Source organism: Macrobrachium nipponense, chromosome 46, assembly GCF_015104395.2.
Source record: "Macrobrachium nipponense isolate FS-2020 chromosome 46, ASM1510439v2, whole genome shotgun sequence".
Taxonomy (NCBI): domain Eukaryota; kingdom Metazoa; phylum Arthropoda; class Malacostraca; order Decapoda; family Palaemonidae; genus Macrobrachium; species Macrobrachium nipponense.
Window position 1 is genome coordinate 31,891,805 of NC_061106.1, and position 24,412 is coordinate 31,916,216.

General features: G+C 42.0%; 1 protein-coding gene across 1 annotated transcript; it reads left to right on the forward strand.

Annotated features, from left to right (window-relative positions):
• The first annotated feature begins 890 nt into the window (after positions 1 to 890).
• LOC135214879 (coiled-coil domain-containing protein 115-like) lies at positions 891 to 22,983 on the forward strand. Its single transcript, XM_064249307.1, has 3 exons — positions 891 to 1,044; positions 2,923 to 3,037; positions 22,037 to 22,983. Exons 2-3 carry the CDS (start codon positions 2,942 to 2,944, stop codon positions 22,622 to 22,624), a joined length of 684 nt encoding a protein of 227 aa, XP_064105377.1. The 5' UTR covers positions 891 to 1,044; positions 2,923 to 2,941; the 3' UTR covers positions 22,625 to 22,983.
• The last annotated feature ends 1,429 nt before the right edge of the window (positions 22,984 to 24,412 follow it).

The following is a 24,412-nucleotide window of genomic DNA, read 5'->3' on the forward strand; positions in this document are numbered from 1 at the left end:
AAGATCATTGTTTTTGTTATTTTTTTACAGTATGCACACCACTGAAAATATTGCATAATCTTAGAGTTAGGGTGATAATTTTTTGTAAGCTACATTGACCACGGCCAGAGAGAGAGAGAGAGAGAGAGAGAGAGAGAGAGAGAGAGAGAGAGAGAGAGAGAGAGAGAGAGAGTGCGTCTCCATATACTACACACAAGCGCCAGAAGAACAAGACATTAAAGAAAAAAAATCAAGTAAAACCAAAATTAGATAGTCCTATACTCCCTGTCACTAGACAGCTTGTGGTGAGCCTCTTTTGTATGCTAATGTTACTTCCTTACGTATCCACATATCTCTTTCACTGTGTTCGTTGAGCTAGTTTCATTGAAAAATGAAATTGCGTTGGATATTAGCATTGGCATAAAAATGTAAACCAATTGCTGTTCATACTCACTTGTGTAAAACCAGAAGAATTGGGTTACAACTTTCTGTGAGATTATTTTACCCACAGAAGGCTTATTTGGAACAACCCTAATGAGGGCAAGAATTTCTCGTCTGAAGTTCGTTATACGGTCAAAGTTCATGATTTATTACATTCTGGGATGAAATTATTTACCTATCCATCTACATCTCCAGTTGATAACTAATTTTAACTATGGGACAGTACAAGAGTAAATACAAATACTACATGTCCTGGAATAGCTTCACATTCAATCATACGTCAGACAGCATCGATAGTCACGCGACGCTACCAGCAAAGCAGACCGCATGATCAGAGTGATGTAAAAAAAAATAGTTATTACTGCTATTTGAAATGGATAATCCTTGAAAAAAACACATACTTTACGACATATTCTAATAAAAATGTCATGACTCGCCATTTTACTCCCACGATATCAATGACCCACCTTTCCAGGAAGCTGTACGACAACTTACTCGGGGGAATTGTGATCAGCTGATTTAGCAAAACATTTCATTCCTCTTCTGCAAGCGTTCGCTTCAATACGGTACTACGGTAACCGGATCGTCGTTCGGTGGAGACCTGTTTCTTGTGGCGTACCGAGTGTGTGTATTTGTGCATTTTTGAGGTTTATACGAACAGAGAGCAGTCTTTATATTCCAACCTGCTTTCGTGTTTAGTTTAAGAGACCGGAATTTGTGCCATAAGTGGAGATGTCCGTGGCACGTAGCCTGTACTTAGTGTCCTGTGCTTAGGCTTTTGTTCTACCTACTATTTGAATGATAGGGAGAGGGTCTAGTGATTATAGCCAGAAGATTTATGACAACTAGCCTATACATATTCTATAAGTTATTATGATGATAAATGTTTATTTTATTCGTGTGTCAACACAGTATCTGCTTTGGATTCAATATGAAAGAAGGACTGCAGTGACTGCATTTGTTTTAAGGAATGCTGTACCTAATTTGGCTTTTTAGGTTCCATATTGTTTTCCTCTCTGCCAAAAGCACCAATATAAGAATGTTTGATGATACCTAGCCTATGCCATAGTTAATTACCCTGATTAAAATTAAAAAAGGTGTTGTAGCTAGGATAAGTTCCTTCAATAGCCCCTATTTCTAAGAAATAATTGATATGAGATTTTAAAAGTTGATATGCAGTCACTTATACTAGGGTAAAAAACCGCATGGCATAGGGGTGGACCATGTACGATCAATGTGTACAATCCCAAAAAAAGTACATTATAATGCGTCCTGACATCGGAAATGGGCATCAGGCGCAACTTGTTGTTGGTGAGAAACGGAGCTAAAGACCTCTACTCCGGTGTCAGGATGCGTTATAGTGTACTTTTCTTGGGGTTGTACACATTGATCGTACATGGTCCACCCCTGTACCATGCAGTTTTTTACCCTAGCATTTTCAAGGTTCTCTTTGGTTCATCAGTCGAATTATGGCTCAGTAGTCTAGTTAAATTTACTGCACATCATCTCGATGACGATTGCTTTTTAATGTTTACCATTCTTCTGATATACTCAACTTTTTCAGTAAACCCCAGAGCTCTAAGCATTTGTTAAGTAACTTGCAAAAAAATTAATTGTTATTGGTTGAGATAAGGATTTAGAATTTCATAGAATAGGACATTGGACTGTGCAATGTTACAATCAGTTTTTTATGGAATCGCACCCCTTTAAGCAATTTCTCTAATTTAGCATTCACATACAGTATAGAAAATTACACAATAGACACTTAATATAATTGCATGATTATTCACCCCAACAGTACAAAATTTTCTAATGTAAATAACAGCAGTTATAGATAAATCTCTATAGTAGCTTCTGTATTCAATGATTGCTCTCAAGACTGCATAAGAGGGAAAAGATAACACCTTAGTACCTATAGGGCTAGAACTTACTGTGGTGCAAACCACTTACTTTCTGATGTTGGAAAAGCCTAGCACATACAATAGATTGAAATGCAAAGTAAAGTGCCTTTTTTTTAGCTTTGCTATCAGCTATAACAATGATGGGCCTCTGGTCTTAAGTTATGGAAGTATTGTCAATAACTACTTTCTTTCCTTTTTTCAAAGTTAACTCTTAAAAAATGTTTTAGATGCCAGTTTATTAGAGAAATGTATGAAATATTTTTGTTTTTTTTATTTTATTAGCAATGTACATATTACTTAGTTGTATCCAGCATAACCATAGAACTTACTGATGGCATGTTTTTACTTAATTTTTGTTTATATTTTACTCTGTATTTCTTTAATGAAAAGGTATATGAGTGAAAGTAATTGCACTCTCTTTGATGGAAAAAAACCCATAACATATCAGTGACATTGGTGTAAACATGATTCTTAATATAACTAAAATGAAAAAAAATGGTATGATTACTGAGAAGTTTTGCATTGCAGATGATCTCTACACTTACAAGATACTTAGCAAAATTGTGTATTTGTACTTTATTACTTGTTTATCTTTTAATAGGTGTAGCTGACTGCCAAACATGGCAACCAGCATACAGTTATCCCCTGAGTCACTTTGTGATGGGCTGGACCAGCTTTGTATCCAAAAGCTCGAATTAATGGATCAGTTAATCAAGGTAATTCTTATGTTTTAATGTTTGGATTTGAGCATACAGTATTCACATGCAGTTGTCTTGTGTGTGTGCATGGTTCATGAATACTATACTCTTGTTTTTTTTCCATCTGTCCATCCGCCTGTGGTCCTCTCGCGCATGGCAACACTGAGTCCTGGCTTTTGAATAGTTATGCTTTGTGTAAGTTTTAGGTAAATAAATGGCTATCTGGGTGTACATTTGCAACGGAAAAGTGTTTTAATAATTTACTGTATACGAATTACATGGTTAATATTTGAAATAAGATATTGTTATCATTGTTGGATGTAAGCTGCCTTTTCCGGGTGACGAATAGAACAGCCAGACACAGTGGCGGGAAAATAGCTTCTTTCGCTCTTCACTACTGCAAGATGTCAACTTTATTGGACCACACTTACTTTGCTACTAAGCTACGTGTTACTTCATTATACAAAAGTATATCAGTGTATACTTTTAATTTTTATAAAGTGCGTTTTAGCCAGATACTATATGACGTAACTTGGTTTAACATCTGTTTAATGGAATTTGCATCTGGCTGTTCTATTTGCCACCCCGAAAAGGCAGCTTACATTCAACAATAATAACAATATCCTATTTTTAATATTAACCATGTAATTTGCATACAGTAAATTATTAAAACTTTTCATTGTTCATATATGAAACAAACCTGAGGTCTTAACATTAAGATAAATACTCAGCGCCAGCTGGAAACCGGTTGTGTACGCAAGGGACTATTGGCATCTGTGCTTGGTCACGAGACATGTGGAGCCACCCACATACCCTCATTAACTCGTGACCCCATCAGTTATTTTCTTACCACCTTTTAAGTGAGGACGTACTTTGCTCCGTCCTTTTAAAGCCGGTTTAGTTTGCCCCCTGTGTTTTCAATTTGTTGTTTGGAATTTCCGGGTATGTGAACATGAAGCCTTCTCATGCTGCGAGACTTCCTGGATATCACGAGAAGCAGATAAACGCCCTATTTTCTTTGACGGTTTCGACGTCAAGGTACTCATCGTGTAGTAAGTCGTAGGTGAAGAAACTCTTAAGGTACAGTTAATTCGTTACCTGTGCTTTGGAATATCACATATTCATATGGATTGCCTGTAATCCAAAGCTTTGATGTATCTGGATGTGCTTTGGGAAGTAATTATGACTAATTGTGTTCCTTCCCTGCGGGGAGAGTTGTGCATTGCCATCTTGTTTTCATACAATCAACTTACCTGTCAGATATATACATAGCTAAGACTCCGTCGTCCCCGACAGAAATTCAAATTTCGCGCCACTCGCTACAGGTAGGTCAGGTGATCTACCGGCCTGCCCTGGGCGGCAGGACTAGGAACCATTCCCGTTTTCTATCCATATATTTTCTGTCGCCGGTGGTATCAACATCGTTGCTGCCACCTCTTGACTGGAATTCGCTTTTCTAGACAATTGATCATCTTTTTGTGGACTTTTGGTGACGTACCTGGATCGTTGTTTTGGCATTCGCTACTGTGGACTGGATTTGGACTTGCTTTTGATTTTTCTTCAAGAATGTCTGATTCAAGTGTTTGTGTGAGAATGTGTGTGAATGTAGGCTGCAAGGTGAGGATACCGAAAGCTTCGGTTGATCCTCACACTGTATGTCGCAAATGTAGGGGTTTTGATTGTTCTATTTCTAACACCTGTCATGAGTTTGAGAGGTTGAATGTTGAGGAATGGAAGACTCTAACTTCTTACTTGAAGAAGTTAGAAAGGGATAGAGTCAGAAGGGCTGCATCTAAGATTGCGGGTAGTAGTACAAGGCCTATTGAGCCTTTGGATAATTCTAACTCTTCTCTTAATTATGATTCTGTATCAGGGCCCTCACTGGCTTTACATTCAGATTCGGCCTCGGAAATTGCTGAACTGAAGGCTACTCTTCACAGGATGAGATCCAAAATGGCTACCATGAAAGGTAAGGACTGTGAAAGTGATTATAGTGAAGTGAGTGTCCCCAGTGTTGTGGAGGGGGCGTCTGACCGTCTCTGCGACGCTCCCAGGCCTAGACCTCTTCCAAGCTCCCAAGCCCAGAGGAGAAGGAAAGTCGAAAGCCGTACGGAGGTTGTGGAGAATTCCCCCCGGTCAGGCGTCCCTTCAGCAGGTGCTGTATATAGACAGACTGCTCAGGACCGCTATCGGAAAAAGCGTCCTCAGAGAGTGCTTCTCATTCGTCCGCTTCTCCCTCTCCTAAACGAGGGTGGAAGGATTCGGACTTGTCCAGGCCCCTGAAAAGGCACTGGAGAGATCCTGTATTGGATTCAAGCCCAGAACGCTTTTCGGAAGAAGCGCCTCCTTCCATCAAGAAGGCGAAGAGGGTTTTGACGTCCCTTGATGTGGGCAAAACGCCTTCGAGGTCTCCTCTCACCCGTTCAAGAAGACGCAGGAGAGGCTTCCAAGAGGATCATTTTGGCGGTGCAGGAACAGCTATCCGCCTTGGTAGGAGTCCTTTCGAAGGATCCTCCTCGTAAGAAAGACGTGAGACTGCCGGTCAAGAAGACTCGTCTTCCTTCTCCCGCCAGGAGTGAGGCTCCTGTGGGACGTGAGTCTTTTGAGAATTACTCGGATAGACTCTTTGGACGATTTTGATTCGCCAGACAAGCGCGTCGCGCCAGTCAAGTGCGAGGCGTCCTACAGACGAGAAGCGTCTTCTAGGATTAGAGCGTCAGACAAGCGAGAAACGCTTTACAGGCGCGAGGATACTCCCAGATGGGATACGTCTGCCAGACCAGCAGCTTCAGCCGAGCGCGAGGTAACAACCCAGGCGTGAGGAATTCAGCCAAGCGCGAGGCGCCAGACAAGCATCTGACATACAAGGATGTGGCACCAGAAAGGCGCGAGACTCCAACCAGGCGCGAGGCGTCAGTCAGGCGCGAGAGCTTTGAGAGGCGCGAGACACCAGTCAGGCGCGAGGCGCCAGCCAAGCGCGAGGAGTCAGTCAGGCGCGAGGACGCCAGCCAGGCGCGAGGATCCTGCCAGGCGCGAGGCGCCAAGCCAAGCGCGAGGAGTCAGCCAGGCGCTGAGACGCCAGCCAGGCGCGAGGCGCCAGCCAGGCGGCGAAGGCGCCACCCAGGCGCCGAGGCGGCCGCCCCCAAGCGCGAAGAGCCAGCCAAGTACGAAGAGCCAGCCAAGCATAGGAGCTCTTTACACTCTCTTAGCCCTCTCCTATTAGGAGTTTGTCTCCCGTAGAGAGAGTTTTTGAACAGGAAGACCCGGAACGGGAAGTGGCCTCTCCTTCTGATCCGATTTTGGAAGAGGACTCAGAGGACGAGTCTCACGGCAAAGAAGGACTGTCTAACTACAAAGTTTTGACAGCTCTCCTACTCCAGGAATACGGAGATGCATTGATCCCTGCCGCTCCTCCTTCGCCTCGTTCACTTTTTTCATGCTCTAAGACGCCGAAATCGTCGGCTTTCTTGAAGATGAGACGACGATTTCTATGAAGAGAGCTCTGCAATCGCTGGATAGCTGGATGCTAACTAAGAAAGAGCTAGTAAGGACAGTGTTTTGCATGCCTCCCGCTAGACTTACGGGCAAGAGAGGGATTTGGTACCAGACTGGGGAGAATATGGGTCTCACACTCCCAGCTTCAGCTGAAGCTGACTTTTCCAGTCTGGTAGATGCATCCAGGAGACATAGCCTTCACACTGCTAAGATTACTTGGGGTCTTTCAGAGTTGGATCATCTCCTCAAGGGACTTTTTCACATTCTAGAAGTCTTTAACTTCCTAGATTGGTCCCTTGGGGTGATGTCCAAGAAGGCTCATGCCCCTGAAGGGCTAGAACCGGACGTACTCCTTGCAATTTTGTCATGTATTGACAAGGCGGTACAGGACGGCTCAGGGGAAGTTTCTTCCTTATTTGGAGCAGGTCTCTTGAAGAAGAGATCTGTTTTTAGCGCTTTCTTGACGAAAGCAGTATCACATTCGCAAAGAGCAGCTTTGTTATTCGCCCCTAGGTCTGATTTTTCTGTTCCCTTCACAGTTGGTGAGGGATATTTCCCGATCTCTGACGGAGAAAGCGACACAGGATCTTCTCCTGCAATCTTCCAGGAAGAAGAGACCAGTGATGGTAGGAGAAAAGAAAGGGGTGTCTACTCCTGTTCGGCCCTTTCGAGGAGGCCCTCCCACTAGAGTTACCGCTAAAAGGAAAACGACCGAGAAGAGAGGTCGAGCCTCGTTCCGCCCCTTTAAAAGGGGAAAGTGAAGTGGCGCTCCTCCAAACACCAGTAGGTGCCAGGCTCCGGGATTTGCGGAAGCCTGGACTCTCATCGACACAGACGCTTGGTCGATGTCGGTGCTTCAGAAGGGATACCTCATTCCTTTCCTGGACAATCCTCCCCTGACGTCAACTCCGAGGGAATTGTCCGCCAATTACAAGGACCCTGTGTTGAAAGATACTCTTCAACAAATGGTGGATCAGATGTGGGACAAGAGAGCTATAGAACTAGTGCTGGATCAAAGCTCCCCAGGGTTTTACAATCGTCTTTTCTTGGTTGCGAAAGCCTCGGGGGGCTGGAGACCAGTTCTGGATGTCAGCGCTCTGAACAAGTTTGTTCAGAAACAGAAGTTCTCCATGGAAACCTCTGCTTCAGTCCTTGCGGCTCTTCGCCAAGGGGATTGGATGGTGTCTCTGGATCTCCAGGACGCCTATTTTCACGTCCCGATCCATCCTTCGTCGAAGAAGTACCTCCGTTTCATGACGGGGGGAAGGATCTTCCAATTCAGAGCCTTGTGTTTCGGCCTGTCTACGGCGCCTCAGGTTTTCACGAACCTTTTGAAAAATGTGGCGAGATGGCTTCATCTGAAAGGAATCAGTATATCTCTATACCTAGACGACTGGCTTATCAGAGCAAAGTCAGAGAAACAGTGTTTGGAGGACCTGACTGTGACACTAAACCTGATAAGGACATTAGGATTACTCGTGAACCTCGAGAAGTCCCAACTGATCCCCAGCCAGAGCTTGGTCTATCTGGGGATTCGGATGGATTCTCGGGGTTTTCGAGTATTTCCTTCTCAAGAGAGACTAGCGAGAGGTTTAGAAAAAGTCTCTCTCTTCCTAAGGAAGGAACGTACTTCGGCGAGGGAATGGTTGAGCCTGTTAGGGACCCTTTCCTCGCTCGAACAGTTCTTTCATCTAGGAAGACTTCATCTCCGTCCTCTTCAGTTCTTCCTCAGAAGTTCGTGGAACATGAAGACAGGACTCCTCTCGGACAGTTTTCCCATTCCAGATCTGATGAAACGCCATTTAGAATGGTGGTTACTCTCACTGAGGGAAAACAAGGGTACTTCCCTGGAAATACAGAGCCCAAACCTTGTATTGTTTTCCGACGCATCGGAAAAAGGTTGGGGAGCAACTTTGGGAAAGAGAGAAGTGTCAGGCACTTGGAATGCTCTTCAAGTGTCCTGGCACATAAACTGCAAAGAACTGTTGGCTGTACACCTAGCTCTAAAGAGCTTCGAACCGTTAGTGTGCAACAAAATAGTACAAGTGAATGCGGACAATACAACCGCTCTGGCATACATTCGGAAGCAAGGAGGTACTCACTTGTATGCCCTTTACGAACTCGCAAGAGACCTGCTGTTGTGGACATCGCAAAGGAACATCTCTCTATTGACGAGGTTCGTTCAGGGAGTAAGGAACGTGAGAGCGGACAGGCTGAGCAGGAGGAACCAGGTCCTTCATACCGAATGGACCCTCCACTCAGACGTTTGCCGCAATCTCTGGTCTCTTTGGGGGACTCCTCATGTCGACCTCTTTGCCACGTTCCTCTCGAAGAGACTGGAAGTCTTCTGTTCAGTAGTGGAAGATCCCAGAGCTCTAGCAGTAGACGCCTTCCTGCTAGATTGGTCTCAGGTGGACGTTTACGCATTTCCCCCATTCAAGATTCTGGGGCAAGTGCTCAGGAAGTTTGTGACTTCAAAGGGGACAAGAATGACCCTGATAGCCCCCTTTTGGCCAGCTCAAGAGTGGTTCCCAGAGGTACTGGAGTGGATAGTAGATTTCCCCAGATCCCTTCCACAAAGGAAGGATCTTCTCAGACAACCACACTTCGAGAGGTTTCATCAAAACCTCCCCGCTCTCGCTCTGACTGCCTTTCGACTATCGAAAGACTTGTCAGAGCGAGAGGCTTTTCTAGCAAAGCAGCAAGCTCGATCGCTAGAGCCCGGAGAACTTCCACTATCCGGGTTTACCAATCCAAGTGGGAAGTTTTTAGAAGGTGGTGTAAGTCGAAGAAGTTGTCCTCCTCCAGTACCTCTGTAACAGAAATAGCTGATTTTCTGTTATTTCTGAGAGAAGAATCGCAGCTCTCCGTAGCCACGATAAAGGGCTATAGGAGTATGCTATCGGCCGTCTTTAGGAATAGAGGCCTAGATTTGGGAAACGATAAAGATCTACATGATCTGATTAGGTCTTTTGAGACCAAGAAGTCTAAGATTACTTCTCCCCCTAACTGGAATCTAGACGTAGTGCTGAAGTTCTTGGCTTCAGAGAGATTTGAACCCCTACATTTGGCCTCGTTTCGTGATATAACGAGAAAATGTTTATTTCTTTTGTCACTGGCGACGGCGAAAAGAGTTAGTGAACTGCACGCCCTTAGTGACAAAGTCGGGTTCAATATAGATTCAGCCATCTGTTCCTTCAAGGAATTATTCTTGGCGAAAAATGAAAATCCTTCGAATCCCTGGCCGAGAAACTTCGAGGTAAAAGGATTATCGGGTCTCGTCGGCAGGGAACCGGAGAGGTCTCTTTGCCCAGTAAGGGCGTTAAAGTTTTACTTACAGAAAAAGGAAGAGTTGGGAGGTTCTAGACAAGGTCTTTGGTGCTCAGTGAAGGATCCATCAAGACCTATGTCTAAGAATGCTTTAGCCTTTTTTGTCAGGAACGTAATTACGGACGCTCATAAGGCTTGCACGGATGATTCTTTAAAACTCCTGAGAGTAAGAGCTCATGAAGTGAGAGCAGTGGCGACGTCTCTCTCTTTTCAGAGAAATATGTCACTGAAGAATATCTTGGAAGCGACATATTGGAGATGTAATTCTGTGTTTGCTTCTCACTATTTGAAGGACGTGCGTGTGACCTATGAAAAATGTTTTTCCTTAGGTCCTTTTGTGTCTGCGGGCACAATCCTGGGTACAGGAGCTGACAACAATCCTTAATTTACTACTTAAGTCTAATAGATATGTTCTAGACTTTCTGCTGAACAAGTGCAGATACCGCACAAGCGGCCAGTCACTTCCGTTCAGTAAGGAACTCTTGTGATATCTTTTAATAGATGAATATTTTTTTTGAAAAATTATTGTGTGCGTGTGCAATTTGGTTTGAGTTACGGTTGTTGCGAAGAGTTGGGGATAACTCGGAGCAATTTTTAATACTAACATGGTGGTTAGGATCAGGTGGTCGGGATTGGTTGTGTGCTCCTTAATAAGGTGTATTGTCATATAAGTGGATCAGCACCCATTGACAAAGTCCTTTCAGGCTCTGCCGAGTAAGTGGATAAGACCCCTTCGGCAGACCCACAAGTATTCTTGGCCATAGATCACATATCTCGCTAAAGTTTCTTGAGGTGATGCAGACTACGGGACAAACACCCACGAAGTCTACCACCTATCAGGTAGGAACCAAGGTTTTTATTTTATACCTACAACAGATGTTGTTTACCTGTCTATTCCAGTAGTAGCTGTCTCTTACCCTCCACCGAAGGGTGCCAATCAGCTATGTATATATCTGACAGGTAAGTTGATTGTATGAAAATGATATTGTTATAATACAATAAAGTTTCATACATACTTACCTGGCAGATATATACGATTAGGGCCCACCCAGCCTCCCCGCAAGGAGACAGGTGGAAGAGAAAATATATGAGTAGAAAACGGGAATGGTTCCTAGTCCTGCCGCCCAGGGCAGGCCGGTAGATCACGTGACCTACCTGTAGCGAGTGGCGCGAAATTTGAATTTCTGTCGGGGACGACGGAGTCTTAGCTATGTATATATCTGCCAGGTAAGTATGTATGAAACTTTATTGTATTATAACAATATCATTTTCGTTCCAGATACGTGGGTGGAGAGGATGCAGGTGTGCGGTCGGCATTAGGCTTATCAGGAGAACCAACCCAAGAAGGACAGTTGGTTTGATGTATAACGTCGTGCTGCCATCCAGGGTCCCTTGTGATGGATGTCTCCTTTATCCTGATATGCACTGAATGGCGGTCGGATGCGTTGCCATCTGTAAAGAAGCAGATAGAGCAACAAGGCAGCCTTTAATGTCAGGTTGCTATGTCTACGAAATTAACATCAACAGCCTTGCACTTCTGGTAAGGTGCTGGCTTCGCATTCGAGATGCTCAGTAATGTCATAAACATGGCGACCGCCATGACGTCACTTCACAGCTGCGGCCTACACGAAGACATGCTTCCATTTTCATTTCGAGGTACAAGAGTACTTTACAACTATGCTTTCTTATTGGAGATTTTTAATGCACATTGTTTTTGAGAGAAATTACAAGCATTAGGAGATATGTCACATAATGGAAAAGACAAGTCTTTCCTCTGTATCCTTCCGCTTAGGCGTCAACAAGCTTAGGTGACGGGCTTTGATGCCAGTGTGTTCTCCTGCCAATCCTGGAAGAATAGGGACTTCGTAGCTGATCCTAGAGCCAAGAGGAGAAGTTTCTTCTCCATCTTCGAGCCAAGATTGTTACATCCCCATTATATGAAAGCACAAGAAGTACTAGTTGTAATTGTCGAACAAGTGAATGATGGAATGTTAGTCTAGCGTGGCTGCTGTGAAGAGTTAGGAAAGGCTAGAATCAGGGACTTCATGACTGATCCTTGTGCCAAAAGGAGAAGATAATTTCTTCTTCATCTTCGGGCCAGGACTGTCACAGCCTTGTAAAGTAGAAAAGCCACAGAAGGTTGGGTCTCCTGTCTCATGATCTTGGCTGCAAGAGTACCATAAACAGCCTCACGCTTCCATCAAGCGTGTTGACGTCATAACCAAAACCGCTTGCAAATGGTGCTAGTCATGACGTCACAGCCTACTGATTCTCGATCTACTTCGCTGCCTCCGGAACCTAATACGCTTTCTGACTCATTGGTACACACAGTAAAGTAGAATAAACAGGATCTAGAGGTGAAAATGGCTAAGTAAGACAAAAAGAAAAGGCGTGATTCGTCTTCTTTTCCGTCTTCTTCCTCTAGATGGTGTCATAGCTAAGTTCGATGGCGTCACTGAGTGTACCAGTCAAGCGTTGGGGGATACAGGATTTCGTGACTGATCCTCGGGACAAGAGGAGAAGAGTAAATTCTTCTTCATCTTCGAACCAGGACTGTCACAGCCCAATCAGCAAGAAAATCAAGAAATCAGTGGCTGGTAAGCTCAAAGCAATCGGACGAAGCCGTTTACAAAAGTCCAAACGAGCGAAAGCGTCGACGGTCGCTGGGCTAGCGGCCAACGCAGAGTTGCCAGTGGTGACTACAAAGTCTAAGAAAGACTACAGTGCCGTTGCTGAACTTGATACATACGCCGATGCTTTTACAAACGTTTTCCATGGACTCTAGGTGTCAGAGTAATGCAATATGATAAAATTGCTCTCATATTTGTATATAGGATTGCAAGCAGATATCTTCTCAAATCCTACTGTCTATAATATATTCAAGATCGAGCCATCAGCGGCCTTTAAAGATCAAAGATGCCGAGGCCGTATGGTTGGACGACCATGACACATGCAAATAGATACCTTCTCAAATCCTACTGACTATTTGAGATCAAGCCATCAGTGGCCATTAAAGATCAAAGATGCCGTGGCTGTATGGTTGGACAGCCATGATGCATGCAAATAGATACCTTCTCAGATCCTACTGACTATTCGAGATCGAGCCATCAGTGGCCATTAAAGATCAAAGATGCCGTGGCCATATGGTCGGACGGCCATGATGCACCCGGACGTTTGTCAGAGGGTAGGAGTGAGTTAACGTCTCCTGTGGCTGAACACAATGCGTTAGAACCGGAGGGAAGAGAAAACCAAGAGTTTCTGGCTTCATATGAGGAGGTGATTGATTTGATTAGTCAATTCAATAACCTTTCGGGGAGCACGGAGACACCTGCCAGCATTCTTCCCCCGGAGATTGACATGGTTTGGTCTGAAAAAGGATACAAAAGTGTATGAATTACCTTGTTCTAGTCATGTAGAGTCCGTTTTACAACACGTAAAATGCATGGATTGATGGAAGGCTATGGATACCTCTTAGTAATCGTATGCAGCCTGAATGGTGGGAATTAGCATACTTTGGGTTGACTCCAGAAAACTTCAAACCGTTACAGGTAAGAAGAATTCCCATGTTTTATATACTTTATGGTATAAGCTGGTTTCTTCCTATAAGAATATTGACCAAATACTTTTACTCTTATGCAAGTAGTTAAAGTTAATCGAAAGCTTGATTCCTTCTAAAGTACTGTAGAACCATTCTTCTTAATGAAATCGAATGGAAACTTAAGTCGAAAGGAAGAGGTGGATGTCTTTCTTTTGCCACTTAAGGTAGCCAAGCCTAAGTAGGGCACTTGTAATCTAAGATGTTATAGCCAGGATAATTGGGTCATACCTTTTAGCCTAACAAGTGGTTATATTCGTAGCCTATTCCAGCCAGTCTGAGTCTACTGCTACTATCTTAGTTAATCTGAGTAGTAGCTCTTAGCTTAGACTGTCCGAACTAACTGGTTTGGGTATGCATGTGCTGACTTGGACCAGCTAATGGTTGCGGTTTAGTTTTCGAACCTGCATTTACTATCTTAGCATAGTCTGAGTTGTACAATTCTTAGCTTAGCCAGGTCCGCTTAGCCTAAAAAGTACTGTGGTTATAGAAAGAATTACGTCACCTAGAACATTAAGGTGGTAGACGTAAAGGAACAGGCCAAACAGAGGCGATCGGTCAAGCCTACTCCTTGTTTGTCAAGTTGTACCAATGAGGTTATACAGAAGAGAAGGTCATCAGAGGAATATGGGCCATCTGGCATTTAAGAACATATCTGTTAAAATGATTGTGACGGATGGTCTGTGACTGTATTGAAGCTCAAAACTGAGCAATGTTAAGGAGGTGTGTCTGCTCATTGAAATTTGAGAGTGGGTTCTTTGTTATGAAAACCCACTTTCAATTTCCTGTATATTTATAAGGTCGCCCAGAGGTCCTTGGACACAATTTCCTTGGGTCCTTTGGTGCCTGCTCAACAAATGGTGTAACTCATCCAGTACCCCTGGGAGGTCAGTTGGTATCTTGTCTAAGATGATGGTATGAATGTGAAATGGAGGAGTTAACTGGCCTCCTTCCTTTTCAAATTTCTGTTTCCTTCTTTACTCAGGGCAGTAAGAAGGGAGTAATCATAAGCTGGAACGGACAGGGTACAGGTGAGTGAAGTGGCCATACTGTTTGGGTTAGTATCAGTAAGGACATTCCTCTCTTTAGCAAGGGGGAGAGGAATGATAACAAACCTACATGAGTGGATGAATTGGTTTGTTAGGTGAACAGATCTTCTTATCTTCCTCAGATGCAATGAACTATGACTTGTGTAAAACCCAGAAGCCTGACTCTATGATATTCATCTATGTCTTAGATTCGGAAATACTGGTCAGTTGTTTCGTAGAATTCTGGTATTCAGAAAACTTATCAAAGGTGGCAAACTCCCAGTTGGTTAATAGTACTTACCTCCCACCAAGAGTAAGTCTATCCTAATGTTAAGACCAAAGGTTTGTTTCGTATATGAACAAATGACAAATTTTGAACTAATTTGTATTTTTCATAACTTAAAAACCTGAGGTCTCAACATACAAAGGCCCACCTCTAACCACCCCTCTATCAACTAACCTAGGTTGGAAGAATAACTAACGGGATCGCGAGTTAATGAGGGGTATGTGGGTGGCTCCACATGTCTCGTGACCAAGCACAGATGCCAATAGTCCCTTGCGTACACAATTATTTTAAACTTTACCGGTTTCCAGCTGGCGCTGAGTATTTATCCTAATGTTAAGACCTCAGGTTTGTAAGTAATGAAAAATACAAATTCGTTAAAAATTTGTCCTGCTGCAAATGTACACCCAGATATCCTTTTACGTATTTACCTAAAACTTACACATAGCGTAACTATTTAAAGCCAGGGACGCAGTGTTGCCATGCGTGAGGACCACAGGTGGGTGGACGTGGAAAAAAACAGAGTATAGGTAGCAAAAATATTTTTACTCTTCTAACCCAGTGTAGTTCCACGTTGGACGAGTGGATTTTGCTCCCGGCTACCAATGCGGTGGTCCGAAGTTCGATTCTCGTCTTGGCCAACATGGAACCAGAGGAATTTGTTTCTGATGATAGAAATTCATTTCTCGATATAGTGTTGTTCGGATCCCACAGTAAGCTGTAGGTCCCGTTGCTAGGTAACCAATTGGTTCCTAGTTACATAAAAATATCTAATTATTTGGGCCAGCTAGGAGAGCTGTTAATTGGCTCAGTGGTCTGGTAAAACTAAGATATACTTTTTTTTCTAACCCAGTGTTATGGCACATGGTGTGCCTAGAAGGTATAGATAGTTTTTAAGTATTTTTTATATTGTATTATTTGGTGTGAATCTCACTACTCTTAAAGGTAGCTATATCTTCACACTGTCAGGCAAGTCAGTATTCAAAATAAAGAAGATTGCTTAGCTGACCCAGATGACCATCTGGTTCACCTGTCCTTCACAGGATAAGCTTTTGTCAGAAGCCATGCAGAAGGTGGTTGTCTGTGGTTCACAGGGTTGGTTGTTGCTCTATCACAGTATTGAGATCTTTGGCTTATGTTATTTAGGATGTCTTTTGTGGTAATTAAAGTCAGCAATGTCAGATTCTGAAGAAATTATCACTTTTGAATTAGATAGGCATACTATTTGTGCCAGGTGTAAGGGGTCAAGAAAATAGTTGTAAGTGTAGGAATAGGTCAAAGGAGTTTATGCTTAAATTCCTTAAATATAAAAAAATGTAGCAAACTAATTAGGAAATTAATTAGAGCCTGATAAAGTTCTTTCTCTTATTCTCCTTCTCAATTGCATTCATCTTTGCTTGTCACTGCTCCATTTCTGGCTCTTCCCATTGCTCCACCTCTTTCTGGATCTGAGTCCTCTTCCATAGCTCTGCCTTCTGCTCCCCTTGTGGTACAGGAAAAGTGCAGAGAAGTTAGAACTGTATGAATATGTATTAAGCATTGGTGTCAGCTCACCTGAGTCAGCAAGAGATGGCTGAGCAAGCAATGACAACATCACCAGGTGCCACAGAAAATGGAAAAAGGATTGGAGGAGGGGAAAAGGATGGTCCAGTGATACCCAACACCTCCACTTCATGTGAAACTGTATCACCAGACCGAATGCAGTGGAACCTCGGTTTTCGTACATAATCCGTTCCAGAACCTCCCATGAAAACTGAAACAATAATTCCCATAAGGAATAATGTAAATACAATTAATGTGTTTCAAACAAAAAAATATATAAAAAAAATATATTTTATAGGGAATAAACACAGTTTTGCATACAGAAAACAATGAGAAATAAATATAAATGATGAGAAATACCGGTTAGCTTATGGAAGACAGAGAAGAGGGGAGAGGGAGGAGAAGAGGTTATTGTTTGGAAGCGGAATTCCCTTCCAGAAGGAATTCAGGTATCAGGGACCTATCTGGGGTTACTTCTCTTTGTTTTTTACCGGCACTATCTGAGGTTACTTCCCCCCTTCATTTTTTACTTGCACTAGGACCAGCTTGAGAGTTACTGGACCCCTGTCTCACAACAAAACTGTCCAGAGACATTTGTTGTTGGTGTGTCTTTAAAATTTGCCTCATGTTAAACTTGGCATTGTCATTAAACATGTTTGAGACAGATTACAATTTCTTTGTTGGGATGATAATTTAGCCCCATGATGGGATATTTAGCAGTTGCACTAGAATAAGAAAGCACAAAAACCACAAAAACAACTAACACAAAAGCAGAATGGGTCACGAAAGAGGATGGGATGCTATGTTTGGGCGCTTGATAAGGGGCCCAGTCACATGTTGGGCCCCAGATGGAGTGTTTCCGAGTGTACGAAAACCAAGGAAACGTATGATAACCAAGACAATTTTGTTGGAAGTCTATGGAAACCGAAACGTACGAAAACCGAGGTTTGACTGTACCACTATTAAAAGGTACTATATGAATACAATGGCATCTAGCATAGGTTTGTGTCATGTCACACCAATGCTTATGAGATTGTGCAGATGAGTTTTTTCGGCAATTTTGCGGGTGCCTGATGGTAGCCGAAAGCAAAGTGAATACATACACTTGAGAGGGCGGAGATTCCACTTCTCAAGCGGTAGTTCAACTACCAAACTACCTTGGTATAAAGTTTCCAGCTTTACTGAAGGTGATAATTAACGTAAATGACCTCAGGTTTGTATAGTTAGGAAAAATACAATTTACTTTGAATAACTGTGATTTCAGCACTGAGCAGTGCTGATGATGTCAGCTTCTGTTTGACTGGATACTGTGGAAATTCTGCTCTCAAGAAATCGAGTGAAACTCATTCTCTGACTGTTGACCCTGGCTGTGTGTGGACCCCATGGTAGGATCTTCTGTTCATGACGTCATGGAACTTTCCTTGTCCCCCCCCCCCCCCTTATGTGCAATCCTTTTTGCATTCCCTTTGGGAAATAAGGTTTCTGTAGCCTGAGGCTTAGGAATTCCCTTTGACTGTTGGAAAAGTATGCTGCCAGGGAACCAGGTCAGTGTTCAAGGTGAGGTTAATAATAATAATATCCTTTATTTCAGCTCAGGGCCATATACATGGAATATACAAAGTACAAACAGTAACATACACAGTCTAGATACATAATGCAACATGATAACAAAAATTAATAATCGGTACTTATCCACACAATAGCTGAGGTAACATCGAAGATAGTAATCATAAAACTGGTAATAACAGCAATGATATTGGTGAGAAAAAATGCATTGAGGGTTGTAACAGTTAGTGCACAGATTATATTACTTAAATTCCAACTAGAGACCTTACAGTAGTCAGGTCCAGAGGGCTAAATACGAAAACTGAATGCAGAAAAACCTTAACTTGATAGTATTCACAGTAATAATGAATAAAGTAAAGTCTCAGCAATAAATATAATAATAATGACAGAATCTGCAGATGACATCTTGCCAATACAGAGACTAAGTCCTTTGGGGGACAAGGGCCTCACTTTCCCATGATTTAGATCTTCTTCTTGCTTCACTCCTTAGGATGCTTTGTATGAGTGAGATGCTGCTGTTTCTCACTTGGGTTATCAGACTGGACATTGTTCGCTGTACAATGATTTTTAAATTGTCCAGGTGGTTTTCTATGAACATCTGTGTGGCGGAGTAGTAGCGAGGAGTGTTTGTGAGGCATCTCAAAATTTTATTGTGTACAATAGTGATACGTCTCATGGTGTGTCTGGTATAGTTTGTCCAGAGGAACACCCGTAGATACTGTAGCAGTACGAGCGGAAGAGCAGCAGTTTCATGTCTCGGTGACAGAAGGCAAACCTCCTTGCAATCTTGTTTCCAGTTGCACATAGTTTACGACGCCTCTGTTCAATGTCTGCCGTATCTTTTAGGTCGTCGGTGATGATGTGACCCAAATACGGAAATTCGTGCACAATTTCTAGCCGATGGTTTCCGAGGAAAATTTGTGGTTCTGCAATATGCTTAAGCAATCTCGGGAGCAGCGACATGCACTGGGTCTTGTTTTCATTGTATAGTATATCAAGTTCCTCTGCATATTGGCGGCAAGTGTCAATGAGTCTTTGGAGACCTTGCACTGATGGGGAAATCACAACCGTATTGTCGGCGTAACAGAAGTTGTTTATAGTTGATTCATTGACTGTGCATCCGATTGGGAGTGAGTTCAGTTTGACATTCAAGGCATCTGTGTACATATTAAACAAGTATGGAGAGAGAATGCCCCCTTGCCAAAGCCCATTTAGGGAGCTGAAGGTGTACGATAATACTTTACCCCATTTGACACAGAATTGCTGTGTGGAGAACCAGCAATGTAAGATGCCAATTAGATATAGGGATGTGCCTCTTTTATGCAGCTTCAGGAAGAGCTTCAGGTAGTTTACTCTTGTCAAATGCTTTTCTCACATCCACAAAACAAAGGAAAATGGGAGAGGCTGATGATAGGTAGTAGTTCAGCAATTCTTTCAGTATGTAGTTGCAGGTGTCGGTTGAGTGGTTTGCTTTAAATCCAAACTGGTTGTCAGTGGTGTGTAGAAAGGGGAGAAGTCTCACTAGAAGAGCCGACTCAAGTATCTTCGATGCGATCGTTGTGGTTGCAGTCAGCCAGTGGTTGCCAGGGTCAGCCGCATCCTTTAGCTTGTTTTTGATTAATGGTATTAAGTGAACTAAGAGTAGGGAGTCTGGAAGAAACTGATGAATTATGCATATATTGAATAGGGCAGCTAGCAAAATGTGAATTATTGGTTGGCAGAATTTGAAAGCCTGTGTGGGAAGACCATCACAGCTGGGCGATTTATTATTAGGTAGGCTGTTTATGGCATCACTGATGTTACCTGACGTAATACGGTCTGCAAAATGAAATTGAATGTTGTCAGTAAGGAGGTTATTTACGTCCCTTTGGGAATCTTGATCATTTATGCAATTCAGGATATTGTTGAAGTGATCGCCCCACATACTTGTGATAGCCTCGTCTCCGACTGCTTCCCCTACTCTCTGTGATAGCTTTTTAGTTTTGGGATTTAAGGACTGGATATCCTTCCAAAGACGATGATAATCACCAGATTCTAAGTGTCTAGACATTGCATCGGATCTTAGTTGTTTTTCATTTAACCTGCAGTGCTTGAGAGCAAGTTTGAATTGCGCTCTCGCCCGCCTCATTAGTAATGCAGTGTGTCCTTCCCTCGGGCTGCCATTTTGCCTACACAGTAAAAATATTTCTCGTGAGTATGTATACAAATCTTTAACCAAGTCATTCCATCCAGGTATATTACGAGAATTACCTTGACGAAATCTATAGGCAGCCCTGCCCAAAGCAAGCATAGCAGAGATTATGTTCGAATAGAATTAATTCAGATCCCTCCTGTGGTGGTCATTTTTACAGTTTGTGTTAGTACAAAGTAAGGTGTCTGCCAGTTGAACTATTTACCGCAACCTAGTTTCTGTGGTCGCCCTAAAGTATCTGGTTTTCTGTTGGTTTTTAAAATCCCAGTTAACTGCTAGTGGGCGGTCAGTTAGTGGGTTCACGGTAGGGAGGGATGGGGTACTGAATGACACCTGTTATGGGATGTGATCGTAACCCATTGCAAGATCGTAGCGAATATTGCAGGTCATAATAGAATCATGAAGTTGTGGAGATGTGATGCAATGGTCTAGCCAGGAGGTTGTAATTGCGTCCGCTCTATTATGTACATATGAATTGGAGGAGGGAGGGAGGAGCATTACATCGCTAATTTGGAGAGCATGGTTTTGACAGAAGCAAGTAAGTTCATTATAAAATTGTTTTGTGGGGTGAGAATTAAGGTCCCCGATTATACAAATATGATCAGCAGAAGAATTATGAATGATTCTGTGTAACTCCCCTAGGCTCATGCAGTAATGATCAAAATTATTGTTTTCCCAGGGCATATAAACATTAATTATTAGGATTTTAGAGTTCCCTACTGTCAGTGTTCTCTGACACTATCATTTATTGCTCTTTGTTAAGCATTTGGCTCATTTAATTTCGACTTGACCATTTGCAGATTCTAGTATTAGTTAGGTTAGTGCTGTTGAAATGATTTCTTCTACATAATTTGTTTCTCATTAAATACTTTGTCTCCCATTTTGATGAGATTGGTCACATTCTGGTAAAGAAGGCTTCTTATAGAAAACCAGCACTTGCCATAAAAATAACACTGAAGACACTTTCCTTTAGTTCTTGCTATAGTGCAGTGTATTAATGGGCATTAAGGCCTTTCTTGTTAGTAGGCTTAGGTCAGGGATGCCTGTCTCCGTTTTCTGACATTGTTTATGACTAAGAGCGACGACAGAGCAAAAGACCTTCCTAGATTTATGACTGCCTAACTTAACTGATCAAGCTCCGAGTCTTGGGCATTTACGCTAATGAGATATTTCCCACAGTTTCATTGCTCTCAAGTTTTTTACTATTTTCAGAAGATTAATTGGACTGGGTTGTGTTGATGACCAGTACTATAGTGGCTTTAGTAGTCATTTCAGGTGTTCTTCAAGGTAGTGTTATTAAATCTTTGCTATTTAGTTTCTATACTAGTGATGTGGCAAGGTCTGTAGAACAAACTCTGTCATAATGATGCTAGTCCTCTGGTTGTTGTTCCTACTCTGCACCATAGGTCTGTGGTAGCAGAATCCTTATATTGAGATAAGGCTTGTATTCAAGAGTATAGTAGACTTTGTGGCAAATAAAGGCAGTCCATGGTTATCGGAGGGGTTCTGTTCAGACGGCTTGATGATAAGCAAAAATCAGCAATTTATGGCGCTTATGGTGCTGATAACTAGATTTTGGTGCCAATAACTGGGTACATAATGGCACCTTTGTTAGGTATGTATGAGCACCATAACTCTAGTATTGGCACCGATAACTGGAAATCAGCGCATTATGGCGCCAAAAATCTCCCAATTTTCAGCGCTAGACAAGCCCCATAAAACTGGATCACTGATAACTGAGTCCACCGATAACCAGGGACTGCCTGCACAGGTTTTCCATTGGTTTAAGCATCAAGAAGTCAAGTAGTTTCCTGGAGTGCAATACTCTCTTCCCACTTTCCCAGTTTTGTATGATATTTCTGTACATATTTCATAGTTCTAATGTTAAATCACATGAATGATTCCATGTAGGCAGGCTATTCCTGATTTTTTTTTAATTTAAATTTTTTATTGCCTTTGAATGATCTGAAAATCACCTTCATTTCAGAGCAATATGATGTTGGAAAGTACTATGAGGGGAGGCTTTTTCATGTTAAGCAAAACCAGATATGCACTTGGCAACAAAGCCGTCAGTTCATTGCAGTTACCAAATGAGGAAAGAGAAGTGGATGCCCTGGCAACAGCTGTAATGACTCCGGTACCCCTAGAGGGGTATGAAGGAGACATTCTATATAACCATGTTGATACCAAATTCCAAGATCCTGTAGTAACTATTGTAGAGGAAGAGCATGAAGAAGCAGCTACAGATAAAATGGTTACTAATGCTGATGACCAAATGGAAGGCTTACGTAGAAGATTTAAAAGTAATGAAGATGAAGAGCCACTTGATGAGAATGGTATAGAGGATCTCGATTACAGTGAGAGAAAAGTAAAGACAGTTAACCGTGACCCTATACGTTGGTTCACCGCTTTACCACCACAAACTTTACGACAAGCTCAGTCTGAATTCAAAACTGCTATACAATTAGTTTCTCAGTGTGCTACCCTGAAATTAAAATTAAGAGCTGTAAATAAAGAATATAGTCGTTTAAAAAAAATAAAAGCAAAGCTTGAAAGGCTTGAAAAGGAGCCATAAATAATTTTTTAACAGTATTATTCTTCTGAAATTTCTTAATTATATAGATATTAAAATGTGGCTGCAGGTAAAGATTTCCTTTATTTTCTTGATTCTCAGGAATGGATGTTGCTGATATCTCACATTTTCTAATATTTAAATTACTTTATTACCTTAAGACTTAAGCAGTGCCTTATTAGTTTTAAAGTACGTATGTATATTTTTTATAGTTTGTTTAATTTTACTACATTCCTTTCAGCAAATATGGAAATTGAATTTTACATGTTATCCTTGCATTGAAGAGGAGAGCATGTTGTATGAATTGTCTGTATTTATTTTTCTGTGTATTGTGTCATCATAAAAGTAACAGCCCTCTTTTTTGACTTGTGTATTATTACATACTGCATAATTGATAGCCATTTTACTCAGGCATTGCATGAACTGGAATCTGGAAATTCTGTACCTAATTTTCAGGTCCAAAGACACCATGAAGTCCTCTTAACCTTATTGACTAACTTGACCTGAATTGTGTGTATTGGATGAAAAATTTACCATTGGTCACCAAGAGAATGTACACTACATATTAGTCTATTCCAAAGGTTTGCAAAGTTATGTTGCTATTAGAAGGCAATTTTCCATGGGCTTTGTTGTATTAGCATTAAGGGGATTTAATTTCTGAATGGTATATGCTGTTTTTTAGCTTTGGGTTTTATCTTTCTTTTTGGTCCAGCAGTATAAATTAAGTACATTGGAAATATCGATTGTGCAATACCAATACACATCTTTGTTGCTCACATGCAACGATGAAGAGCAGTCATTGGATTTAATTTGGAAAGCTCAGCTATCTTAAAATAACTTTTTCCTTGGAGAAAGGTACACCATTTTATCCCTTTGCTTTTTGTCTTTAACCCATGGTGAATTTTGTGACCATACGAGGTTTAATGAGGTTTAAACTTTTGACTTGAATGCTGTTTTTAAAGTGCAGGATTGATATGGTTATTTCTATGGGTTCAATTCAGTAACTTTAGAAGAGAGTTACATCTTTCCACCATTTAAGAATATATTTCATTGTTACAGTCTTTTGGGAAGTGGCTTTCTTCATAAAGCTCCCAGGGGAATATTGATCTAATTACCATTCTTAACCTAGATCATCTAGGTCATCATGGTTTCACAAGCGGCATTTTGCATTGCAATACTAATACATATCTTTGTTGCTTACATGCAAGGATGAAGACCAGTCATTGCTGATTCCTTTGGATTTAATTTGGAGAGCTCAGCCATCTTAAAGTAACCGGTTTTCTTGGAGAAGGTACACCATTGTATCCCCTTGCTTGTCATCTTTAACCCTGCTGTCAATTCACAGTGAATGTTGTGACCACAGGAGGTTGAATGAGGTTTAATCTATTGTCTTGAATGTTGTTTTTTAAATGCAGGATTGAGATGGGTTTTTATTTTATGGAGTCAGTTCAGTAACTTCAAAAAGAGGGTTGCACCCTTCCACCATTTAGGAATATATTTCATTACAGTCTTCTGGGAAGTGGCTTTCTTTATAAAGCCCCCAGGGTAGGAGTCATCGCCATTGTAAGAGTCCTGTCCTTCCTAGGTGATCTCTTCCTCCTCCTCAGACTTTCTCGTAATAGAATGGTGTCCTGGTGACTTTGTTCTAAGCAACGAATCTCCAATGTCTCCTTCCCAGAATGTTCTTTTGGTAAGGTGTAAACTTATTCATACCAAAAAAATTGAAAACTCATCTCTGGTTTCAGAGTAAGACAATCCTGAAGTCTTCAACTACAACCCTGCATACCTTAG

Excerpts from the sequence above, each read along its gene's own strand:
- LOC135214879 (XM_064249307.1), top strand. The coding sequence starts at position 2,942 with ATGGCAACCAGCATACAGTTATCCCCTGAGTCACTTTGTGATGGGCTG. Across the intron at positions 3,038-22,036 it reads TAATGGATCAGTTAATCAAG|AGCAATATGATGTTGGAAAG; the intron begins GTAATTCTTATG and ends CCTTCATTTCAG.